At 35.2% G+C, this 21,419-nt stretch overlaps 1 protein-coding gene across 8 annotated transcripts in view; it reads right to left on the bottom strand.

The window, feature by feature from the left end:
* Positions 1 to 21,419, bottom strand: part of NDST4 (N-deacetylase and N-sulfotransferase 4) — a 379,088-nt gene that overhangs the window by 78,801 nt on the left and 278,868 nt on the right. For all 8 annotated transcript variants that reach the window (XM_045055930.1, XM_045055929.1, XM_045055935.1 and 5 more), the window contains one exon: positions 20,150 to 20,278. In XM_045055930.1, coding sequence (XP_044911865.1) covers positions 20,150 to 20,278 — 129 coding nt within the window. The remainder of the gene's footprint in view (positions 1 to 20,149; positions 20,279 to 21,419) is intronic.

Here is a 21,419-nt window from a genome sequence, read left to right as displayed (position 1 = left end):
CAACTACAGTAAAGAAAGTAGGCTTAAATAGTATATTTTAAAAAGTTGTTTAATTAACTAACATGAAAAATTATTATCAGGTTTAAATATATATAAAGGAAAATTTTATGAAAAATACGTTACAAAATATAAAGCTTAGAACGGACCAATACTTCTATCACCTCAATATCATGCCATCCACCAATATCCTTTTTTTTCTCCATCCACCAATATCCTAATGAAAAGAGAATGCTGATTTGATCCAAAATTAAAGAATATTTATATATTTATTATCATTTCAAAATTCACTTAATCAGAAAATTACCCCCTCCTATATAGTGATATCCTTCAATGAAAAGGAAACAACATATAAATATAAATATAACATAATATAATATTTAAAAATAATATTTATAATAATATAATATATATTATATATGATGATACTATAAATAATATAATAATATAAAATAATGTTTACTTTTAATCAGTGTGATGATTATGAAAAAGGTATATTGAGGATGGAGAAGTTGTGATAAATCATTACATCAGGGCTGACATGGCATCGGTGTTAAAGGCTTAAAAATTTTCAACCACTAAGACTTAATAGAAATCTAAATTTCTAATTTAGATTTATTCAATGGCCATTCAAGAATTTATAATTTAAGATATCACCAATTTCCTTGAGCAAATCCTTAATTGTTAGTAAAGACAATTTTATGCATTAGTATGAAATTAAAAGGTTATTGAGATGAGTAGCAAGATGTATCATCAAAGTGCCAGAAGAGTTGCTAATATCTCATTTGAAATGTAGATTTTATTTTTAATTTTGACTTAAACAGTTTGGCTTTATGGAGAGCTCTTCTTGGTTGGCATAAGGAATTATTCCAGACAGATAATTCTTTGACTATTGTAAGAGGATGATATTTAGAGCTGTATTTATTAGCTTATCTTGTCTGTTAAACATTTATGAGCTGGTTCTTTATCGTCCAAAATGGCAAGGGAGCAAGAAAGATGAGCTGGAAAAAGATACTATGAGACCTTGTGGACACTGAAGAGATATGATCATGGGTACAGATTCTGTCTCAGGATGCCTTAAATATGTCAAAGCACGTTCTCTTCAGACCCACTCAAAGGCTTGGTAAAGGAATAGGGGGAAAATTAAAGGTATCCAATGAGGCATAAACTGTAGTATGTGAGCAAAAATGGAAAGCTCGTTTCAATCATCCATGTCCTTAATTTCTCAGAATTGCCATTTCAGGAAATGAATATATCTATTAGAGAAAAAGTAGGCCCTAAAACATTATCATATTTCAATATTATGGCAGTAATTCAAGGGAGGGGGTCATGTGTATGTGTGTGTGTGTAGTGGCTTGTTCTTTGTCCTAGAGAAAATGAGAAGATTTTCCTTGCAATTACTAATAAGAAATAGCAGTGTCTAGGATAATATTCCTAAATATGAGACAGAAATTTTGCATGTCATTTAACCTACTATTTTGCTTATTTAGTCCTATAACTTTAGATGACATCTTGATGCTAATACATCTTATTATTATTGACCTTCTGAACTGCAGACTCAAGTAGCCAAATATTTTGGATGCCTAAAGTGTATCTCAAAATCAACTTATCAATAAAGGTACTCTGCATAGCCTCTTCCTCAAATTGGCTCCTCTCCCAGTATTCCCCATATTAGTAAATATGCTTTCATCCATCTGGTTTTTTAAGCAAAACATTTTGGGTCATCACTAACTCTTCTTTCTTCCACATCACATCAAATCCACCATCAATTTAAAATGTATCTCATAGTCAGCTATGTCTCACTATCTCCACTAGTACTGCCTAGTCCAAGCATTAATTTCTGCCTTAAAATATCCTCTTAATTGGTATCTTTGCTCTACACTGGCTGACTTCAGACTCTTCTCCATTCTGCAGCCAGATTATTTCTATCAAAACATAATCTAATTATATCAGATCCCTATTCAAAACCTTCCAATGGCTCACATCACACCTATATAAATAAAATCCTTACAAAAATATAAAAACACACTTATAAAAATATAAAGAGTAAAATGTCTTTCCATGGCCTACAAGGCATTGTAGTATTTGGTCCTGATACTAAAGAGAGTTTAGGGGAACACACAAAATCTAAAAAATAACATGTAAAATCTCTTTGTCATACTTATAATACATTTCTGTCTTTAATTAGCTTTTGAATTTACTGCTACAGTGGTCCCCAGAATGCAAGAAGCCCAGCAGGGTTCAGAAACTCATCTCCATAAGAAAACATTACAATTTCATTTGTATTTATTTTGTATTTCAATGTAATGTATGTGGTTAGAAATGCATCACATAGTATGAATGAAGTTAATCTATACATAAATATGAATATTTTGTGGATACTTGCTCAAAATCATTTCTATTGATATGGTGTATGTCTAAAAATGTTAGATACCACTGCATTCGAGGGAATTTTCTTTCAGCACCCAAAGGAGAGAAATAATGAACATACTTTAATAGTCTTTAAATACAAGTTAGTGACTGTGTGTAAACTATGGGGAACACTTTTACTTTTAATAAGGTAACAATAATCCTTTCAGAATTAGTACCTTTTTTTCTAAATTTCCTTGAAACTTCAACAGTCATGGCACTAATCTAAATTCAAGTTTTGCAATTTGCTTCTGTTAAAGCTGAGGCAGCAGGATATTGAGATCGGGAGTACTTGAATTTCCAGTCCATGCTTTTAATCACTATCTTTTGAAAAGCAAGAGCAACTGCTTGTTTCCCTTTAATGTTTCATTAGCTTCTTTTTCACTCCTGGCATTGCCAGGCATAGAACGGAGAATAGGTTACTTGGACACAAGATAGTGGCAGGTGGAGATAGGGACATTTTTTATGTCTGCTCCTATAATTCCTCTTTTACCACAGATGTTGATCTGATTTTTATTTTCTCTTAAAATATTAAACTGGCACTATCCTAATGAATTTTTAAAAATGAAGAAAAATTGGATAACATATTGCTTAGCAAAGGTTCTAGATATGAATACTGAAAGCAAAGTCCTCCAGACAACTGGTAAGAGGAGCCCTAAAGGCAAATTTTCTCACTAACCTCACCCTATTCTTAGGGGTTCTTTAGCAATCACAAATAGGCTTTTCCTCTGTAGCCTTTCTGCCCAGCCTGCTGAAAACAAAACCACAAAGCTGTCAGATCTCCAGGAGGGAACCTCAAAAGACTGACCAATGCCATAATGGAGTCAGTCAACCAATTTTACTTGAATTTGGTTTTATTTCTTCATGGCTCACTATTTTCTTCCCACTGACACCAGGTAGGATGCAATGAGGCTAATAAAGTGAATTAGAAGTTAAGATAAATATACTATATATTAAATTCATTCTTCTTTTATAATCATCTTCTTGTTAACAGTCAAAACATGCAAAGAATTATAATCCTCCTTTTCATGACTGACTTATAAGATAAAAAGTTGTTCTTGGATAAGAACAAAGTCTTAAAAACTGACTACTTTTTTTTTTTTTAAATAGAGAGAACACTTCACTAGAGACAGTAAGTGTAGTAATATAAAGCCTGTGTGTTTTTTCTAAATATGTTTGTTTTAAAATCTACTGTATTAGTGGTTAACTGAAGTCTATTATTTTTATCATTATGGTGACATTAAAAGTCAGTAGATAGTATAATATTACTACATGCTTTTTGTGGTCTAGTAATATAATGATTCTAGAAATAATGAGATGAGTTGCTCATTAAAGAGAACAAGAGAAGGAGGAAGAGGGGGTGAGGGGAGGGAAGGGGAAGGAGGAGGAAAAGGGGGCAAGTAGGAGGAAGAAGGGGGAGGAAGGGAAGGAAAAGGAGGGAGAAAGGAAGGAAAGAAAGAAAAAGAGGAAAGGAAAGAAAGAGAAAAAGGAAAAAGGGAAAAAAGAAAAAGAAAAACATAGGAAAAACCCACAAAGACTATGGATTCAAAATTGCAGTGTTTCCATTGTTACACAATGGAAGTGTGATTTTAATAATCACTTTAAAAAGTCTAATCTTCAGAGGTCATGAGATGATTGTTCATTTTGCAAAGAGAACCTGGAAGAAAGGATAGCACATACTGTTGGCCTCTTCTACCAGTACCCCATTTGTGAGATTTATTTATTATTGAGATGAGGACAGTTTTTGAAGGTTCTAGAAAGGGACCAAACCACTCACGGTATGATGAAAGAAAAAGTATCCTTTCTCAAGAAAGATCACTATTTTGATGGAAAGCTTGAATATTATGAAAGAATACTCACTTTCTTTCTAAACCTGAATATGGGGCACCTGGGTGGCTCAGTCGTTAAATGCCCAATTCTTGAACTTGGCTCAGGTCATGATCTCATGGTTTGTGGGATCGAGCCCCGCATTGGGCTCTGAGCTGAGAGCACAGGACCTGTTTGAGATTCTCTCTCTCTGCCTCTCTCTCTGCTCCTCCCACTCCCTCCCTAAAATAAATAAATAAACTTAAAAAATAATAAAAAATGAACCCGAGTATCACATCACTTACCCACTAGAATGTCCCTACACATGATCCATAAAAATCTGTACAGTGTAGCCCCAAGGTCATTTCTTCCAGCTTCCTTTTCTCCTGTCACTCTTACCCTGCTCTCTTTTGTTCTTTCCATATATGCCTTAAGCTCATTAGCGCATTAGCTTCCTGGCAACATGGAACACCTTTTCCTTCATTGATAATCAAAATTCTACATACTTTGTACAGCTCGAAAATCACATTGTCCTTGTGGACTTTTCTGATTCTTTCAGGTCCTGGCAACCTGCTTTTTGTATATTTCCATTCCTTTTCAAAATAGTACTCATCAAACTTTATCCAAATTATCTGTATTGTATGTTTATTTCTTTCACCAGCCTGTGTAGACTACACCTTTGTCTTCTTATTTCTCTCACACACTAACAATATTTAATAGGTGCTTATTTCTGCTAATTTTTAATAACTTTTTAATGTTTATTTATTTTTGAGAGAAGAGACAGAGGGGAGGGATGGAGAGAGAGAGGGAGACACAGAATCCAAAGGAAGCTCCAGGCTCTGAGCTGTCAGCACAGAGCCTGACGTGGGGCTCCAACTCACGAACTGTAAGACCACGACCAAAGTCGGATGCTCAACTGACTGAGCCATTCAGGCGCCCCTAATAGGTGCTTATTGAATGAATCAAGGAGCCTGAAGCTTTGATGTGAGCATGGGACTCTGAAAGGTACATATATCTCTGTAATTATATAAACGTATTCAACCCTGGAAGTTGATGGAATACAGTTATTGCTGCTAAGATCACTTTTCCTGCAAGAAATAGATTTTTCCCAAGTTATATTACTATTTTGACAGTCCTCTAAGAGAGACAGCAAAATGTACTGCGAAAAGAGTGAGGGTTTTGGAACCCGACTTCCTGAATTAAACCTGCAGTTCTGCAACTCTCAAGCTGCATGAGACTAGATTAGTTAACTTTTTAGAGATGGTTTCCTTATTTAGAAAATCGAGATGATAACAGCATCCACTTCATATGGTTGTTGGGAAGATTAAATGAGTTGATACATGTAAATCAGGGACACCTGAGTGGCTCAGTCAGTGAAGCTTCCAACTCTACTGATTTCTACTCAGGTTATGATTTTATGGTTCGTGAGTTCCAGCCCTGCATCTGGCTCTGTGCTGATAGCATGGAGCCTGCTTGGGATCCTCTGTCTCTTCTCTCTCTCTCTCTCTCTCTCTCTCTCTCTCTCTCTCAAAATAAATAAATAAACTTTAAAAGAAAATACATGTAAATTATTTAGAATATTAAATACAGTAAACATTGAAGAAGTGGTAGCTATTTATTATGAAGAGAAGAAAGAGCTTTGTCGTATTAAAAATAATGGGTTTCAATTCCTGAGTGGGTATTGAAGATGGCTTGGATATCACAGGAACTCTACAGATTTTACCCTCACATCTCAGATTTAGATTTGTATTTCTTAGGAAATTATTGCTAGGTATGTTTTTCTAATTTCAGGCAGACATTAATGTAACTAGTTTGGCAAGCTAAGATAAAATATTACTTTAAGTCCAATTTGCATAAACATTATAAAACACTTTAGGTATATGTTGTTCCCCATAAAAATTACAAAGTTATCTGTGTGTGCTTAAACAAACAAGCAGTGATCAAACATACAGAACTGTTCTCAATTGCACATTAACATTTGAAATCTTTGGCTAAAATCACTTCTAAAGCTCACAAAAACATCTATCCAGGAATATACAGTGGTTAACAATCAAATGGTTTAGTGCTTTCTATGCCGCTCATATCATCCCTGTACCCTCTACCCCAACATAAATGTTGCTGGACTCATGGAGCTAATGTGGAGGGGATCCTGGGTGGCGTAAGGACAGGACATAGAGTCGGAGGAAGGAGACACATGGTGAACACATAAATCAACAGGATAGCTGCAGAGAGTAGTAGATGCCATGAAAAAACAAGACAGGTAAGTGATTGACAGTTACTGGGTAAAAGGCAGGCAACCATCTTCTGAGGAGGTGACTTTTGATATGAGACATGAAAAGCAGAAGAAATTAGGCTTACAAATTTGTGGAAGCAGCATATTCAAAGCAAAGTGCCAGAAACATAAAAGTTCTGAGGGAGAAACAGTCTTGGCATATTTAGACTTTCCAGAAATAAGGCTGGTGTGGTTGGAATGTAGTAGGTGAAGGTCAGAATGGAATGTGATCAGTGCAGAGGAGATGACCAGGTCATGACCCAGAGTTTGAATTTTATTCTAAGATTAAATGAGGTGCCATTGGAGGGCTTTAAGAATGGCTGTGACACGGTTTGCATTTAACAATATTCTGACTGCTCTAGGAATAATGGATTCTGTGTGGCCAGATGGTAGCAGAAAGAGAATGGATCCCATGTCTTGTAATCTCACTATGGAAATGGAAAGGAAAAAATGACTGGTTGGGATATACTTTGGAAGCACAGTTGACAGTACTTACTGATGGATTTATTCATTCAACAGGAACAGGACCTACTATGGGCACATCTTGTAAGAGGAATGTGTTCTGATGTTACTGGGAGTTTGCCTGCTCACTAGAAAGTCATTTCCAAAACCATAATAATTCAGCCAATGACTCCTTGCCTTGTAAGTCACTACGGCTGCGCTTGTTCACAGATGGGCTGCTTCTTCAAAATCTAAATCACTAAAGATTCAAGAGTCATTATATGCTATAGCACATACCTTTTAAAGATGCATTTGGCAAAAGATAGGATAAAAGCTGCTTCCAGTTTGGGGCAATGTGATGTGTTTAAGTTTCTTTTTTATTTCTCTAAATAGCTCATAATTCCTAAACTCTGTGTTTATGAGCGTAACATCTCAGCCCATGTAGAAAGCTCTGCTATATAGATTTGATTGCTTGAGCAAGTTGTTTAAGTGAACTACAGAATGGACTTCTGAAAAGAAATTTTGGGAGGATGGCAATTTTCAAGTCACATCTTTTATTCACATTTGATTTGAATGTGTACCTGTGTGTGAAAGAGAATTTAAGTGGATATAATAACAGCTTCAAGAAGGAGCAAAATTCCACTACTTACACTTTATACTTTGAATGTCATTATTGGATACCTTAAATTGTGTTAAAAGTGACAATTATAAATCAGGAAAACACTTCATGCTTGGAATCTTTTACATTGTTTAAGCTGGTAATTTTCATATAGTTCTAAAGGATGTTGGCAGTTGTGAACTTGCCGTTTACAAGAACATGACCTTTTCTTTACTTCTAAATTTCTTGGCTTCTTCTCTGGTTTTAGTTAATGTTTCCACAGAGGTAATTGAATGCTGACTGTTCTGTTAGGTGTGAAGTTCAATGGAGACAGATCTATAGGATCAATGACTGTAGACATGAAGAGCATCCTTTCCCTTTGTGATAAGTAATGAAATCCAGCCTAGAGTTTTCTATTTAGTTTGTGGGATTGGGTTTTCTTATTTCTACTGAGTTCAACACATTCATCTAAATTAGCTATAATTATGTAAAAATTGGGAAGGTCTTCCATTTTTCATATAATTAATTTTTATGTGCTAAACACAGAGATTGCTATAAATCTATTTATTACTCATTTGAGCAAAACTTCCACAATGGTCAGTGTTCACTATAAAGTAGTAACAAAGTCTGGACCTAGTGTTCCCAGCAAACCTCTCTATTGTTAATAATAATAATAAAAGACCTTAAGATCAGCAACACTGACCACAAAAACAAAACCTTTTGACAAAAACATCTAAGGTACTTCTGTAGACACCAAAACCAAATTTACAAAGCAGTCTTGACTGGCCAAACAAGTCTCGACTGGCTGCATTTGATGACTCAATTTGTTTCACTGGAATAAAGAATAATGATAGAAATTTTATCATTTAAAAATAGCTCAGAAAGCACAATAAAATAACACAACCAAGGACATTTTCAGAAGCAAAACACATAATGAACTGAAAGCCTTTGTAAAAGAGAGTGTCTTTATCCCATGATTTATGTGTTCCAGCAGGGAGAAACAATCAAACAAAATTCAAACTGCAAATAAACTCAGAGTTTATGGGCTGCTAACACATCTCAAGTATCATTTGATAATAAAAATGATATATGCTTCTACTTTTTCAAATAAGAATTCTATCCAAATTATTTACTTTTTCTCTGAAAAATCAAAGCACTTACTTTTTACCACATTTCATACTATCTGTGTAAAACAAATAGTAAGGGGACTAACATTATTCCCCCCGTTTTACAAATGGAGAAATTCTGAAGCATTAAGGAATATTATATGGCTTTTTTCTTATAATTAATAAAAATAAATAAAATAAAACAAGATTGTTTGAGTTTCGGTCACTTTGATACGTTCCATTCCTGTGGCCCATCTGATTTGATGAAAGAGAAAGGGATGGCTTTCCATTTATTTCTTCTTTCCACCCTTGACTCCTTCCCTCATTTTCCCTTCCCTTCCCTTTCTTCCTTTTCTTTCCATATTCCACTCTCCTTTTCTCTTCACCTCTGCTCTCTCTCTGCTTTCCTTACTCCTTCATTCTCCCTTTCTTTTCCTTTTCTTCTGACACAGCTCTAACAACTTGTGTGAAATAGCATGTGAGTAGACACAGACAGTTGGGATGCTATCAATTCCATTTATGCATTTATTCAACAAATACCTATTGAGCCAACACTTCATGCCTGAGGGTGCATATAGCATGGGTGAGGAAGATAATACTCACTAAGTGTAAAGATATCACTGTAAGCAGTATTGTGCATGTGGCTCCATGTGTATACATAGCAGTGCATCCTTTCCTAAACCCATGAGGGGCCCAGGTGAGGAAGAGAAAGTAGAGGTGAAATCTGAGGGATAAAAAGTGAGGTGCAGGTGGGAATACTAGGGATAGAAAAGCACTGCCGGCATAAGAAGGGGTATATACTATTGTCCTCTATATAGGACAGATCCTGTAATGTCAGCTAGAATTACAGATAAAAAATTATATTTGATTCTGCCACCCCCTTGCTTAAATCCCTTCCCTTCCTACAACAGAATAATAATATTCAAACTGTCCACATGTCATACAAAACTTTTGTGATCTCACAAGAGTAAGATCTTATGTTACCTTCATCTTGTGCTCCTGCAAACCCCAGACATTTACAGATCCCAAACTTGCAATGATGGCTTTACCTCGCTAACTTTAGCTCTTCTCTCTGACTGGAAAACTGCCACTGCAAACTGTCACTCCACAACCCCATCATGTTACCTCATTTGTGTGATGAATCCCTACTATCGCTCAGCTCACTCAAATATCAACTCCTCTCAACAGCATTCCTATGCCTTCCTTGACTGAGTTATGCACATGCGTGAATATTCACATGTTAGAACTATTTTATACCGAACTCATCAGGATGATCTCCTTAAAAAAACTTAATCATTGAGGAGGGCACCCGTTGGGATGAGCACTGGGTATTGTATGGAAACCAATTTGACAATAAATTTCATATAAAATAAAATAAAATAAAATAATCAGATCAATAAAGAAATAAAAAGATTGAGACACAAATAGCAGGGGGGGGGGTTTGCCCTCCCAGCAATAGATGACACTGTAACAATTCGTTATAAATGAAGCCCGAGATTTCCAATTATTTTTAACAATAATTTTTACATTTAAGATTAGGTAAACCTCAAATAAAAATTTAACAAATAAATGTCAACTCAACCTAACTTCAGTGATAGAAACTTTTTGGCCTGCTGATAAGACTGTAGGGATAGAAATTGTAAGACTTTTTCCTTTTGGGACACCTAAGTGGTTCAGTAGGTTAGGCACCGGACTTTGGCTCAGGTCATGATCTCAGGGTTCATGAACTCGAGCCCTGTGTGGGCTCTGTGCTGACAGCTTGGAGCCTGGAGCCTGCTTCGGATTCTGTGTCTCCCTCTCTCTCTCTCTGTCCTTTCCCTGCTCGTGCTCTGTCTCTCTCTCTCTCAAGAATAAACATTAATTTTTTTAAATATGACTTTTTCCTTTCAATTCCTCAATGGATACCAGCAAGTTAAGTATTTACCTAAATACTCCTTATTAGATCGCATATAGCCATTAATTAAGGAAAAATAAGACTAAATAATTTGGGTCTCCAGAAATAAAAAAAAAATGAAAATATCAACATGTTTTAGAAAAGAGCTCATATTTTTATTTTCACATTATCTGACTCCTCAGAATAGCCAGGGGAATGAAGTAGGAATAAACAAAGTGAAATAAAGTGATACAAATGGTCTTTCTGCTTCACTGTACTTCAAAATTAGAAAAAAAAAACTATGAAGAAAAAGAAATAAGATATATGAAATACTTAGGTGTTACATAATTTGTGGAAAACATGATAAAATCAAGATGATAAAATTTTCAATTTTAATTTTGTAGAGTCTCACAAAACCCACTTACTTTCCTACTATCCCACCAACCCACTAAGCCATATAAACAGTGATGCAGAGAGGTTTTATTTTTTTTCTTATTACCACGAATTCACTGATTTTGCTCCCACACTATCCCTGAATGTCAAGAGCATTATGCTCCTAACGCTTATATATTACAAGCTTCAACATAGAGGGAAAAAAGGGTTTATCTATTGACTAACATCCACATAAACAGGAGGTTGTATTTTTTGCTGTTGAAAATTTATTTATGTTAAAGAGCTATTCTACCTCCTTTCATAAAATGCTTTGGGGAAACTAAATTATCCAGTTATGCTAGATGAAATAGACTTCCCCAATAAAATATTGTTGTTTCCATTTATTTTTCTAGGGGAACAAAATTGAAAAAAACAATGCAATTTTATGGATTTGTTCATGGTCTAGAAATATATAGGAATGTAAATTATGTTCCATCAGGATCTGTAGCAACCATTGCATTAGAAAGAAACATGTCTACACAATAATAGCAATCTTCCTCTTATTTGGTGAAACTAAGAGAGTTCAGGTTTAGGTGACAAAAATATTCTGGCACGCTTTACATTCTGAATAACTAATTTCTATGTAAATCCTACTGTGGAAAATTAAACAAAAGCTGCACTACCTCCCAAAGTAGGAAAGAGCAATATTTCTTCACATTCTCTAGATCCCTGTACTAACTCTGATCCTGAATTTCAGTGTGAACAGAAAGAATAATATCATACATAGTGAGGCCACAGATCTTAGCTGACTCCAGATTTTACAAAGTCCCTGCTGTGAGTGTGAATCACTTCAGAAGGGCTGATTTATGTCCTTTTGTAAAGGTTAGTCCTGCAAATCTTTAAGGAAAAAAAAAACCAGATAAAGGGAAAAAAGAGGTGACTGTAGATCTTTCTGTGAGTGGAAATAGAATTTTCCACAATCTATATTCTCTACAGGGGTCCATTCTTCTCACAGTTGGTGGCTCTTCTTCCAGGCTCTATGCCCCACAGTTCCCAGTAACACTAATTGCTTCAAAATCCTGCCCAGATAAACGGCAGATTTCACTATAGTAGAGCAGTTATAAGTCAATTTATTTATTTATTTTTAAAATACACAGTGCTGAAACACATGTAAAAAATCTCCTGTGACCCCGAGACAGAAATATTAACATATTATTTTGGGGAGAAATATATTTTGATGGAAAATATAATTGCTTGTTCTACATGAAATATTATCTGGTTGTTACAATTCTCTCTAAAGCACGGCATTTATAGGAAATCAAAATCAAGATCGTAAAAGAATACTCGGATGCCTTGATAACAGTAATCGGTAATTCTTTATAATCTGCTCTAAAATAGACTTGGGATGTTTCCTGCATTTTATATTGTGCTGCACATAAAATATGCTTCTGTTTGTTATCTTACATATCTGATTCTATATTATTTCAGCACTAAGGAACTTAAAGTTTGGTTCAGGCTATTCATGTTGATGTTGTTCTATGCCTTACATCTGTCTTTTCTCTACTTCGTCTTAAGAGCCAGCACTAATCCAAAATGCACTGCACCTGCTATTAGATTCCAGGAACTTGGAGATTGATATACACGAAGAAGGAAAGCTCATTAAGCAGCCCAGGTGTATGAAAGTTCAGCAGACAGCACATGGAGAAGTATATCATTGCAGTTCCATTATACTCTACTGTCAATTTCAAGTACACCGCTCTTTCAGGCACATATTTTTTGTTCACCTGAATTTGCAATTGACCAAAATACAGGCAAGGGTTAGCAAGTCTAGACTCTGCTTTGAACTTTGGAAAAACATAGATTTTCTGGCTCCAGTACTGCCATTTTAAGACATTCTAGAATTTAAACATCTTTAAGCATATCTGTTAAGAAACTTAGAAAATTCTATTTTCATATTGTTCTTTGCGTAACATAAAATTAAAATGAGTTAAAAAATTAAATCCAGTAGAACACACTCATTTCAAGCTTTTATAGTTACTGGTGACACCATCTGATAAGACTCCAGACTTCCTTTATTATTGTCAGCTGCTGCATATTTTATAGGTTAGTGTCTCAGCTTGAATGATGGTGGGTTACCTGGTATAAGCTGTTTCACCTCATACATGATTAAATTATATTTCTTCCTGTCTGAACAAAGATTATATTGAAAATACAGGAAGGATTCGGCACCAGGGAAATACATGTTAGTATTTGACAAGTGTGGAGCAGTGCAGGAAAATATCAATATGTGATGAGGTCATGATAGAATCTAAGAAAAATAAGAGGAAGTTATCTGAATGGTAAGTGAACAGATACCTAGCTATTCTTTTGAAATGCCATTCAAATGGCCCTCATATCATTTAGTTTTCAATTGTTAGATTCATTTGGGCAAAACAAATTGGTATTCAAGGATATGAAGAAACCCTGTTCTTTGCTGTTTCCTGAATCAAAAGTTTCACACAACAGAACTGTTACACAATAGTAACAGGAGTTCATATGTGAGTCAAGATGTAAAAATATATTCCAATTTGTATTTTCTATTTTATGGTAGATTAGAAAATAGTGACATATTTTGTTTTATTTATTTTTATTTTTACAATATTTATTTTTTTTATTTTGAGAGAGAGAGAGCGAGAGCGAGAGTGAGTGAGAGAGAGAGAGAGAGAGAGAGAGAGAGCAAGAGCAGGAGCAGGTGAGGGGCAGAGAGAATCCCAAGCAGACTCCATGCCCAGCATGGAGCCAGATGCAGGGCTCGATCTCATGATGCAGGGCTTGATCTCATGAACTGTGAGATCATGACTTGAGCCAAAATCAAGAATCAGATGCTTAATCTACTGAGCCACCCAGTTGCCCCTATTTTTATTTTTTTAAGTTTATTTTTTTTTTAGTAATCTCTACATATAACATGGGGCTCAAACTCATGACCATAAGATCAAGAGTTGCATGCTTCTTCCAACTGAGTCAGCCAGGTGCCCCAGAAAATAATCACATTATTTTAAAACATGTATAGAAGCAGGATGCCAGCTAGAGTCACAATTTATAAAACTGTTGAAAATGCATAAAGAAAAAAAAAACATCAGAGACTTTTGAGTACAGAAATGATACAGATCTATTGTAGAGGGGACAATACAAAATAATGCAAATTTCTAAGTTGGACAAAGAACAAAACTGCCTTGATCTTGATGTAGTTTGTGCTGCCTCATCCCTTTGTAATATACCAGTTTTTTATTTAATTAAATATATTTAACAAACAATGTTACATTAGTTTCAGGTGTATACATAGTGATTGTATAAGTCTATATGCATTTTTATTTTATTTTATTTTATTTTATTTTATTTTATTTTATTTTATTTTATTTTATTTTATTTTATTATTTTACCTTATTTTATTTTTATTTGAGAGGGAGAGCATGAGCAGGGGAAAGGGGCAAAGGGAGGGAGAGAGAGAGAATCTTAAGCATGCTCCATGCTTAGTGCAGAGCCTGACACAGGGCTCGATCCCACGACCCTGGGGTCATGATACGAGTCAATATCAAGAGTCAGACTGTCAACCAACTGAGCCACCCAGTTGCCCCAACAAGTCTCTAGGCTATACTGTGCTCACCACAAGTGTAGCTACAATCTGTCACCATACTATGCTATTACCATACCATTGACTATATCCCCTATGCTGTGCCTTTCATCTCCATGACTTATTAATTCCATAACTGGAAGTCTGTGCCCTCCCCTTCCCTCACACTGCCTTCCCACTCCCCTTCCCATTCCCCTTCACCCCCTTTGTCCACCCCCTATCCTCCCTACCCCCTGGCAACACCAATTTGTCCTCTGTATTTATGGGTCTGTTTCTGCAGAAAGGTTTGTGCCTTTTTGACTGCAGAGCAGAGTTGTAGAAGTTATAAACCAGAAAAAAAAATACGTGGAACTTTTCAAGGTTATTTAATCCAGTCCCCTTCCTTTAGGCAGATGAACTCCCAAGGCAATAAGAAAGAACTATATAGTTGTTGATTCTATGTTAAAGTACTCTAGAGAGGGAGATTCCAGGACATTCCCTCATATACTTTTTCCAGCTTTTATTAGCCTCATAGTATGTTTACATACAAATGAATCCAGAAACTACCAATCTATTCAGAATAATTCTGCTAAATCTGTCAGTAATATTTCTTTCAGTATACTGATGATGGAAAATTTTTTTCTTGTCAATACATTTCCATTAATACATCTACTACTGAATTTCTTCCCATTTTATCTCATTCTTTTATGTGTATGCATGTTGATAAGTTACTCTTTCTTCTTTTCCTCTGACCTTACAATCATAGAGTATAACCAAGTTTATAATGCTAGTTTGTAATATTTAAAATTAAACCCACTTTATATTTTTTAATGTTTTACAATGAAAGAGATATACCTAGTGTCTAGCTGAGTAAGAATAGAACCACAGATTTTTAGCATCAAATGAGATATTAAAAGTAATAGATTCCATATTCCTACAACATTTCTGTTAGGGCAATTTCAATGACAAGGAACTGAATATGTCATGATGCAGGCTATAAGATTTTCTGGCAGATTTAATCTAGTCTTATATAATATTTATTCTTATACAATGCTGTAATTATGCCACTATTTTCTTTGAAAATAATTTTTGGGGTTTTCATTATTTCCTGTTAAATTTTGTCTTGCTAGATTTGGTCTGTCATTCCAATGTGCTAAGAAAAACTGGATGTTGATATTATTATCTGGAGTATTTACTCTCACTCCTATCTTTGTGTCATTCTGTCTATATCCCTATCCATCCATTCATCAACATACAAAAAACCCAATAGGACAAACAAAAATCCATAGATCATTTACAAATTCATTGAGAGAATTACCATACAAGAGAGATATAATATTTGCTAAGTATAGCATTCTTATTATGTGAAAGTATAGATCATCAATTAAAAAATAAATTAAAGCTAGATTGGCCTTTAATCTTTAGAGTTTATACTAATACTAGTGATCACTTATCCTACTTATAAGTTCTCGCAAAATCATTTTCCATATTATGAGTCAATTGGAGCAGTAAATAGAGGAAGCGATGATTTCTGGGTGATTTCATGGATTTTGAATGCCTCCTACTAAAAACATATCTTCACAAGGGACTTTGATACCTAAAATAATGCATCTCTTGGGAACTGGTTCTGTTAGAATATAAATATTCTTAGAGTTAGCATATTAAATTCATATCAACTGCATATCTTCACATCAATGAACTTACAGATTTTTTTTCTTCAGCATGGTTTTGGTGAAAGAGTAAGGAGATAATGTTACTCTAACAAAGAATTAAGTGATGGCTGGAGAAAAATAATAGATCAAAGGGGAAGGCTGGGTGTCAGTATGATATTTTCTCTTTTTGTTTTCTTTTTTCCTCACTCTATTCCTGTAAGCCCATTCCTTGCCAGACCTGCTGAACCATCTAACCTGGAATTGTAATTAAACAGTCTGAATATTTCTTTTCTCCATATCAGTGTGAATACTGATCATAGCCCATCACCTGAGATGTTTCTCTATTTATAATAGGACACATGCAAAAGAAACTTCTAAGCTTACATTCCAAGCTTCTTCATTCATCACTTCCCCCTCTCTTTCTGTGTTGCTCATTTTATTTCATTCACTTTCAGACTGCTTCCCACATTAAGTCTTTCATTTGGTGTGATTAATTTATGTGTCAGCTTGACTGGGCCATAGAGTACACAGACAATTGCTCAAATATTATTTTGAGTGTGTCTGTGAGGATGTTTTGAATGAAATTAACAACTGAATTGGTCAACTGAGTAAAGCAGATGGTTCTCTCTAATGTGGATGGACCTCATCCAATCAGTTGAAGACCTGAATAGAACAAAAAGGTTCATCATCCTGTGAGTAAAAGAGAACTCCTTATTGATGGTTTTGAGCTAGAACATTGCTTATTTGTTTGTTTGTTTTTTTGCCTTCAGATTTGGATGGAAACATTGGTTCTTCCTGGATCTTGATATTGCCAACCTTTGGACTGGAACTACACCATCAGCTCTCCTGATTCTCAGGCCTAAGGTTAATTCTTAGGACTTGTACTAGAACGACATCATTGGTTTCTAGGTCTCCAGCTTGCCAATTGCAGATATTGAGACTTATCAAACTACATAATCACATGAGCAAATTCTTTATAATAAATCTCTGTCACCCTACCATTACTCACCCTACCGGTTCTGTTTCTCTGGAGAACACCGACTAATACGTCTTATAACTTCTGCCTACACAGGTCTGGAACTAAGGCCCATTTTGATGGGTTCCATCAGATGCTGCCTGCCACCTGGCTCCCTAGATTGCTGAGTAGCATCAACTTAGATTGTTTATGGGTGTACACTATCCATGTTGTGAGCAACATTGTTCTTTAATCTCACATCTTTGTGGGCTCACATCTTTGTGGGCTGCCATTTGCCAGATACAGGCTTCATATTACCATACTTTATGATGTCCTATATTATTCATACTTTGACCATTGCTCTCTCCTTTACTCATGTATCCTGTTTTGAGTTCACCATTAATTCACAATGATCAAGTAAGCCCAGCTGTGAATGGATGCAAAAAACCTCCTGAAACTTCCCTCCTCTACTGTTCCATTCCACCTGCAATTAAAATCAATCTGTGTGACAGTGACAATCTTGTAAAAGAAGGTTTGCTATAGTTAGTGTTGTTTTGTGAGTTCACAAGTGCTAAAGGTAGAAATACTAGATGCCAAATAGTCCTCTATTTTATTTAAAAGGCGAACTATAACTCTCTGAATGATGCTTTATGAAGGGTACAATACTGAATTCAAAATTAAAAAAAAAGTTTTATATCCATCTTTTTAATGGAAAGTAGACAGGCATTCAGGTAATTTACAGTAGTAGCCATCAGACCTGTGGGCAAGAGTTTTAGGGGAGGCAATCATCAGTGCTCTGATACTTATCCTCTTCCCCTTAAGAAATGGTTAGTGCAAGTCAAGAGTGTAGCCCTGATATGGAAAAGGTAGGAAGAAGTGACACTTGTCTTTGTGGAGATCAATTCTCAATTAGTGAAGAAAGGAGTAAACAGAAAGGTTTCCCACATCTGCTTTCATTAACATCCATGTGCATACTTCAATTCCAAAAATAATACTTATAGAATATCTTGATATTTTTTGAAGTGTCAATGAGTTTGAATTACACACAAAACGTTGAGGTATCTCAGACTTAGGTCCATTAGCAATACCTCTGAGGCACATTGAAGATTGTCCAGTTCAACTAACTTGTTTTACAGAAGAACAAGCAAGTTCTGAGAAATCGTTTCTTGTGAAAGATCATAGAGCATCCAAGCTGTTCACCCGTTTAATATCACCCAAACACAACAGACCTTTTTAAAATTTTGTTTTGTTTTCAATAACTATGTCATTTGATGAAAAAGTTTTCTTTTTATTATTTTTGATTGATTATTTTGTATAAGGCATTTTAACCCCCACTTCCCTACTCCTTCAATCCAATTTACAGGTTTTAACCCCCACTTCCCTACTCCTTCAATCCAATTTACAGGTTTTCATTTTTTTTTTCAAAAAAATTTTTTTTCAACGTTTATTTTTTTTTTGGGACAGAGAGAGACAGAGCATGAACGGGGGAGGGGCAGAGAGAGAGGGAGACACAGAATCGGAAACAGGCTCCAGGCTCCGAGCCATCAGCCCAGAGCCTGACGCGGGGCTCGAACTTACGGACCGCGAGATCCTGACCTGGCTGAAGTCGGACGCTTAACCGACTGCGCCACCCAGGCGCCCCTACAGATTTTCATTTTTACACAATGTAGGTTTATTTAATTTCTTCCGGCATTTAAAATACCTTATAAAGTTATTTAAATAATTCATTTTAAACATACCTTCACCACAGACAACTGAGCTGTAGTTTTGTTTAATGCATGAATCTTTTTCTCTGAGTATGAAAATTTCTTACATTAAGCATAGCATATGACATACTGCTTCATACTTTTTGTGTGTACTGAGATGTAAAAGAGGAGACGCTTTTGTAAGACCTGAGAAATGAAATATTTATGGGAGAAAAATAAAAAAGCTGAAATAATTTCAGCATTATTTAGTTATAATATATTCCCACCTTGATATACTTTTACACACAACCAGGAAATAAAACTGTAAAACTTTGAAAGATGAAAGGACACAATTAAAGAAAAAAGGGCCAAACGTTCTACCTTTGATTCCAAATAAACTTAGTGGAGATTTTAAAAATAGGCCTCAGATGACCCTGGTATGCAAAGATAATACATAGCTACATATTTATTTTTAATTTTTAATTTTTTAATTTTTATTTATTTATTTTTTCTTTTTAGAGAAAGAGAGAGAGAGAGAGAGAGAGAGAGCGCGCGAGCACAAGCAGGGAGGGGCAGAGGGGGAGAAAGGATCTCAAGCAAGCTCCAAGCTCAGTGCGGAGCCCAACTAAGGGCTCGATTCCACAACCCTGGGATCATGATCCAAGCCAAAATCAAGAGTCAGACACTCAACCTACTGTGCCACCCAGGTGCTCCTAGCTACATATTTTCAATGCAATTTTACATTGTGATCATTTTTAGAGACTGAATTGTGCATCTACTGATATTTAGAGCAATAAGCAAACTCAATTTATGGACAAAATATACATTCACTGATGATATTGTGAATATTAATTTTGGGCGAGAAAACTGCATTTTATTATGTCTTCACTACAATTCAAGAATAGAAGTCAACAGGGGTGCCTGGGTGGCGCAGTCGGTTAAGCGTCCGACTTCAGCCAGGTCACGATCTCGCGGTCCGTAAGTTCGAGCCCCGCGTCAGGCTCTGGGCTGATGGCTCAGAGCCTGGAGCCTGTTTCCTATTCTGTGCCTCCCTCTCTCTCTGCTCCTCCCCCGTTCATGCTCTGTCTCTCTCTGTCCCAAAAATAAATAAACATTGAAAAAAAAATTTAAAAAAAAGAAGTCAACATTGAGATGCTATATTACATTGAGTTCTTAAATTCAATACATGCTTCTTAATAATTCTGTGTTATTCCTGATTGAAGATCATAAAAATTAAAAATCAAGTTCGAATAATTTGGAGATGTAGTCTAATTTCTTTCTAGTAGGGCTAGTATTTACCACCTCTTCTTGTGAAAGGGTTGGCAACAGAAACAAAAGGAAACACATATTTGAAAATCACATGTTATTATAAAAAACATAAATAGAATACATACCGGGTTTAGAAGGATTGTGAGGAAAAGTTCACCTCCTCTGATACTTTTATCCAATTCTTGGGGTCCTCCTGGATATTCTTTGTAGAAAATAGTGTGGGTGAACAACCCACAGGTCTGTCGAGGGAGGACCTGAGGAAAAGGGGAGAAAGAAGAGCACACTGACATGACTTAAGAGCTCCATCACTGTCTCATGAATTCAGAGTCTGCAAACTATCATTTTCTATCGGAGTTCTTTGGTTGCTAAAGCGAAAATCTTACTGTAATCAAGAGCTGGTATTGGTGTAATTATCTAAATATTAAGGGAGTTGCCAGATCAATGGTATGGGACAGATAGGCTAAAACATTTTCGGGAAGTTCTAGAAATCTCACCTACCAGCTGAGTTATGTGAAAAGACTGACAAAAAATAAAAGCCTTCTTAGGATTAATTAATTTAAATATAGAGATTTTCCACATTTACATTTTTCATGGTATTAGGTCACTACTCTCCTTGCTTCTGAAATACAATCTTACATGGTACTCAGGTTCTAAGATTCAATTTTAGTATATGTGCTGCCGAAGCAAGCACTGGTTCTAAGATTCAAAAACAATCCATTTCCATCACTTCTTCCACTTTCATGTTTTGTTTTTACTACACTGATTTTAAATTTTAATCACAGTAGTAGTCAAATCATTTAATGACTGCTTCTGGCATATTCTGTGGTTAATTCTGTTATAAATTTGAATGTTCAACACAGAAAGCAAATAAGTAATTGTATTCCAAAAGTTTGTTTTGAATAATAAACTGCTTATAATCTAAAGGAAAATGCATCCAATTGAACAGAGTAACTATAATTTCATATATTCTTTGCTTATAATAGTTTGTATTAAATTCAAACTAAATGAACGCATGTAATATTGGTTAAAATGAATGTTTTTATTTTATGATATGTCAACATGTAACTTAATAAAGGGAAAACGATACTTTCAGTCTGATTCAAAATTACATAAGAGCAATTCTTTCTATACTTCCTGGATTTTTATGAATGTCAATACCACTGTTTTCATTATTAGTAGCTCCATTTTTAAATCTGAGACTTTTTAAATCTAGGATCTAGGTCTTCTAGTACTAGTTGTGGTTAGGCATGTGTTCTAGTGCTTTTTTTTTGTTTGTATGTTTTTAGATAGTGATTAAATAAATAATAGATAGATGGATGGATAGATAGTTCTAACAGCAATCTGAATAATGGATTGAGAAAATGTAAATATTTAAAGTAGGGAGAACAGTTTGCT

This window comes from Felis catus, chromosome B1, assembly GCF_018350175.1.
Source record: "Felis catus isolate Fca126 chromosome B1, F.catus_Fca126_mat1.0, whole genome shotgun sequence".
Taxonomy (NCBI): Eukaryota; Metazoa; Chordata; class Mammalia; order Carnivora; family Felidae; genus Felis; species Felis catus.
Note: the sequence above shows the minus strand (reverse complement) of the source record. Positions and strands in the feature narration are given on the sequence as shown.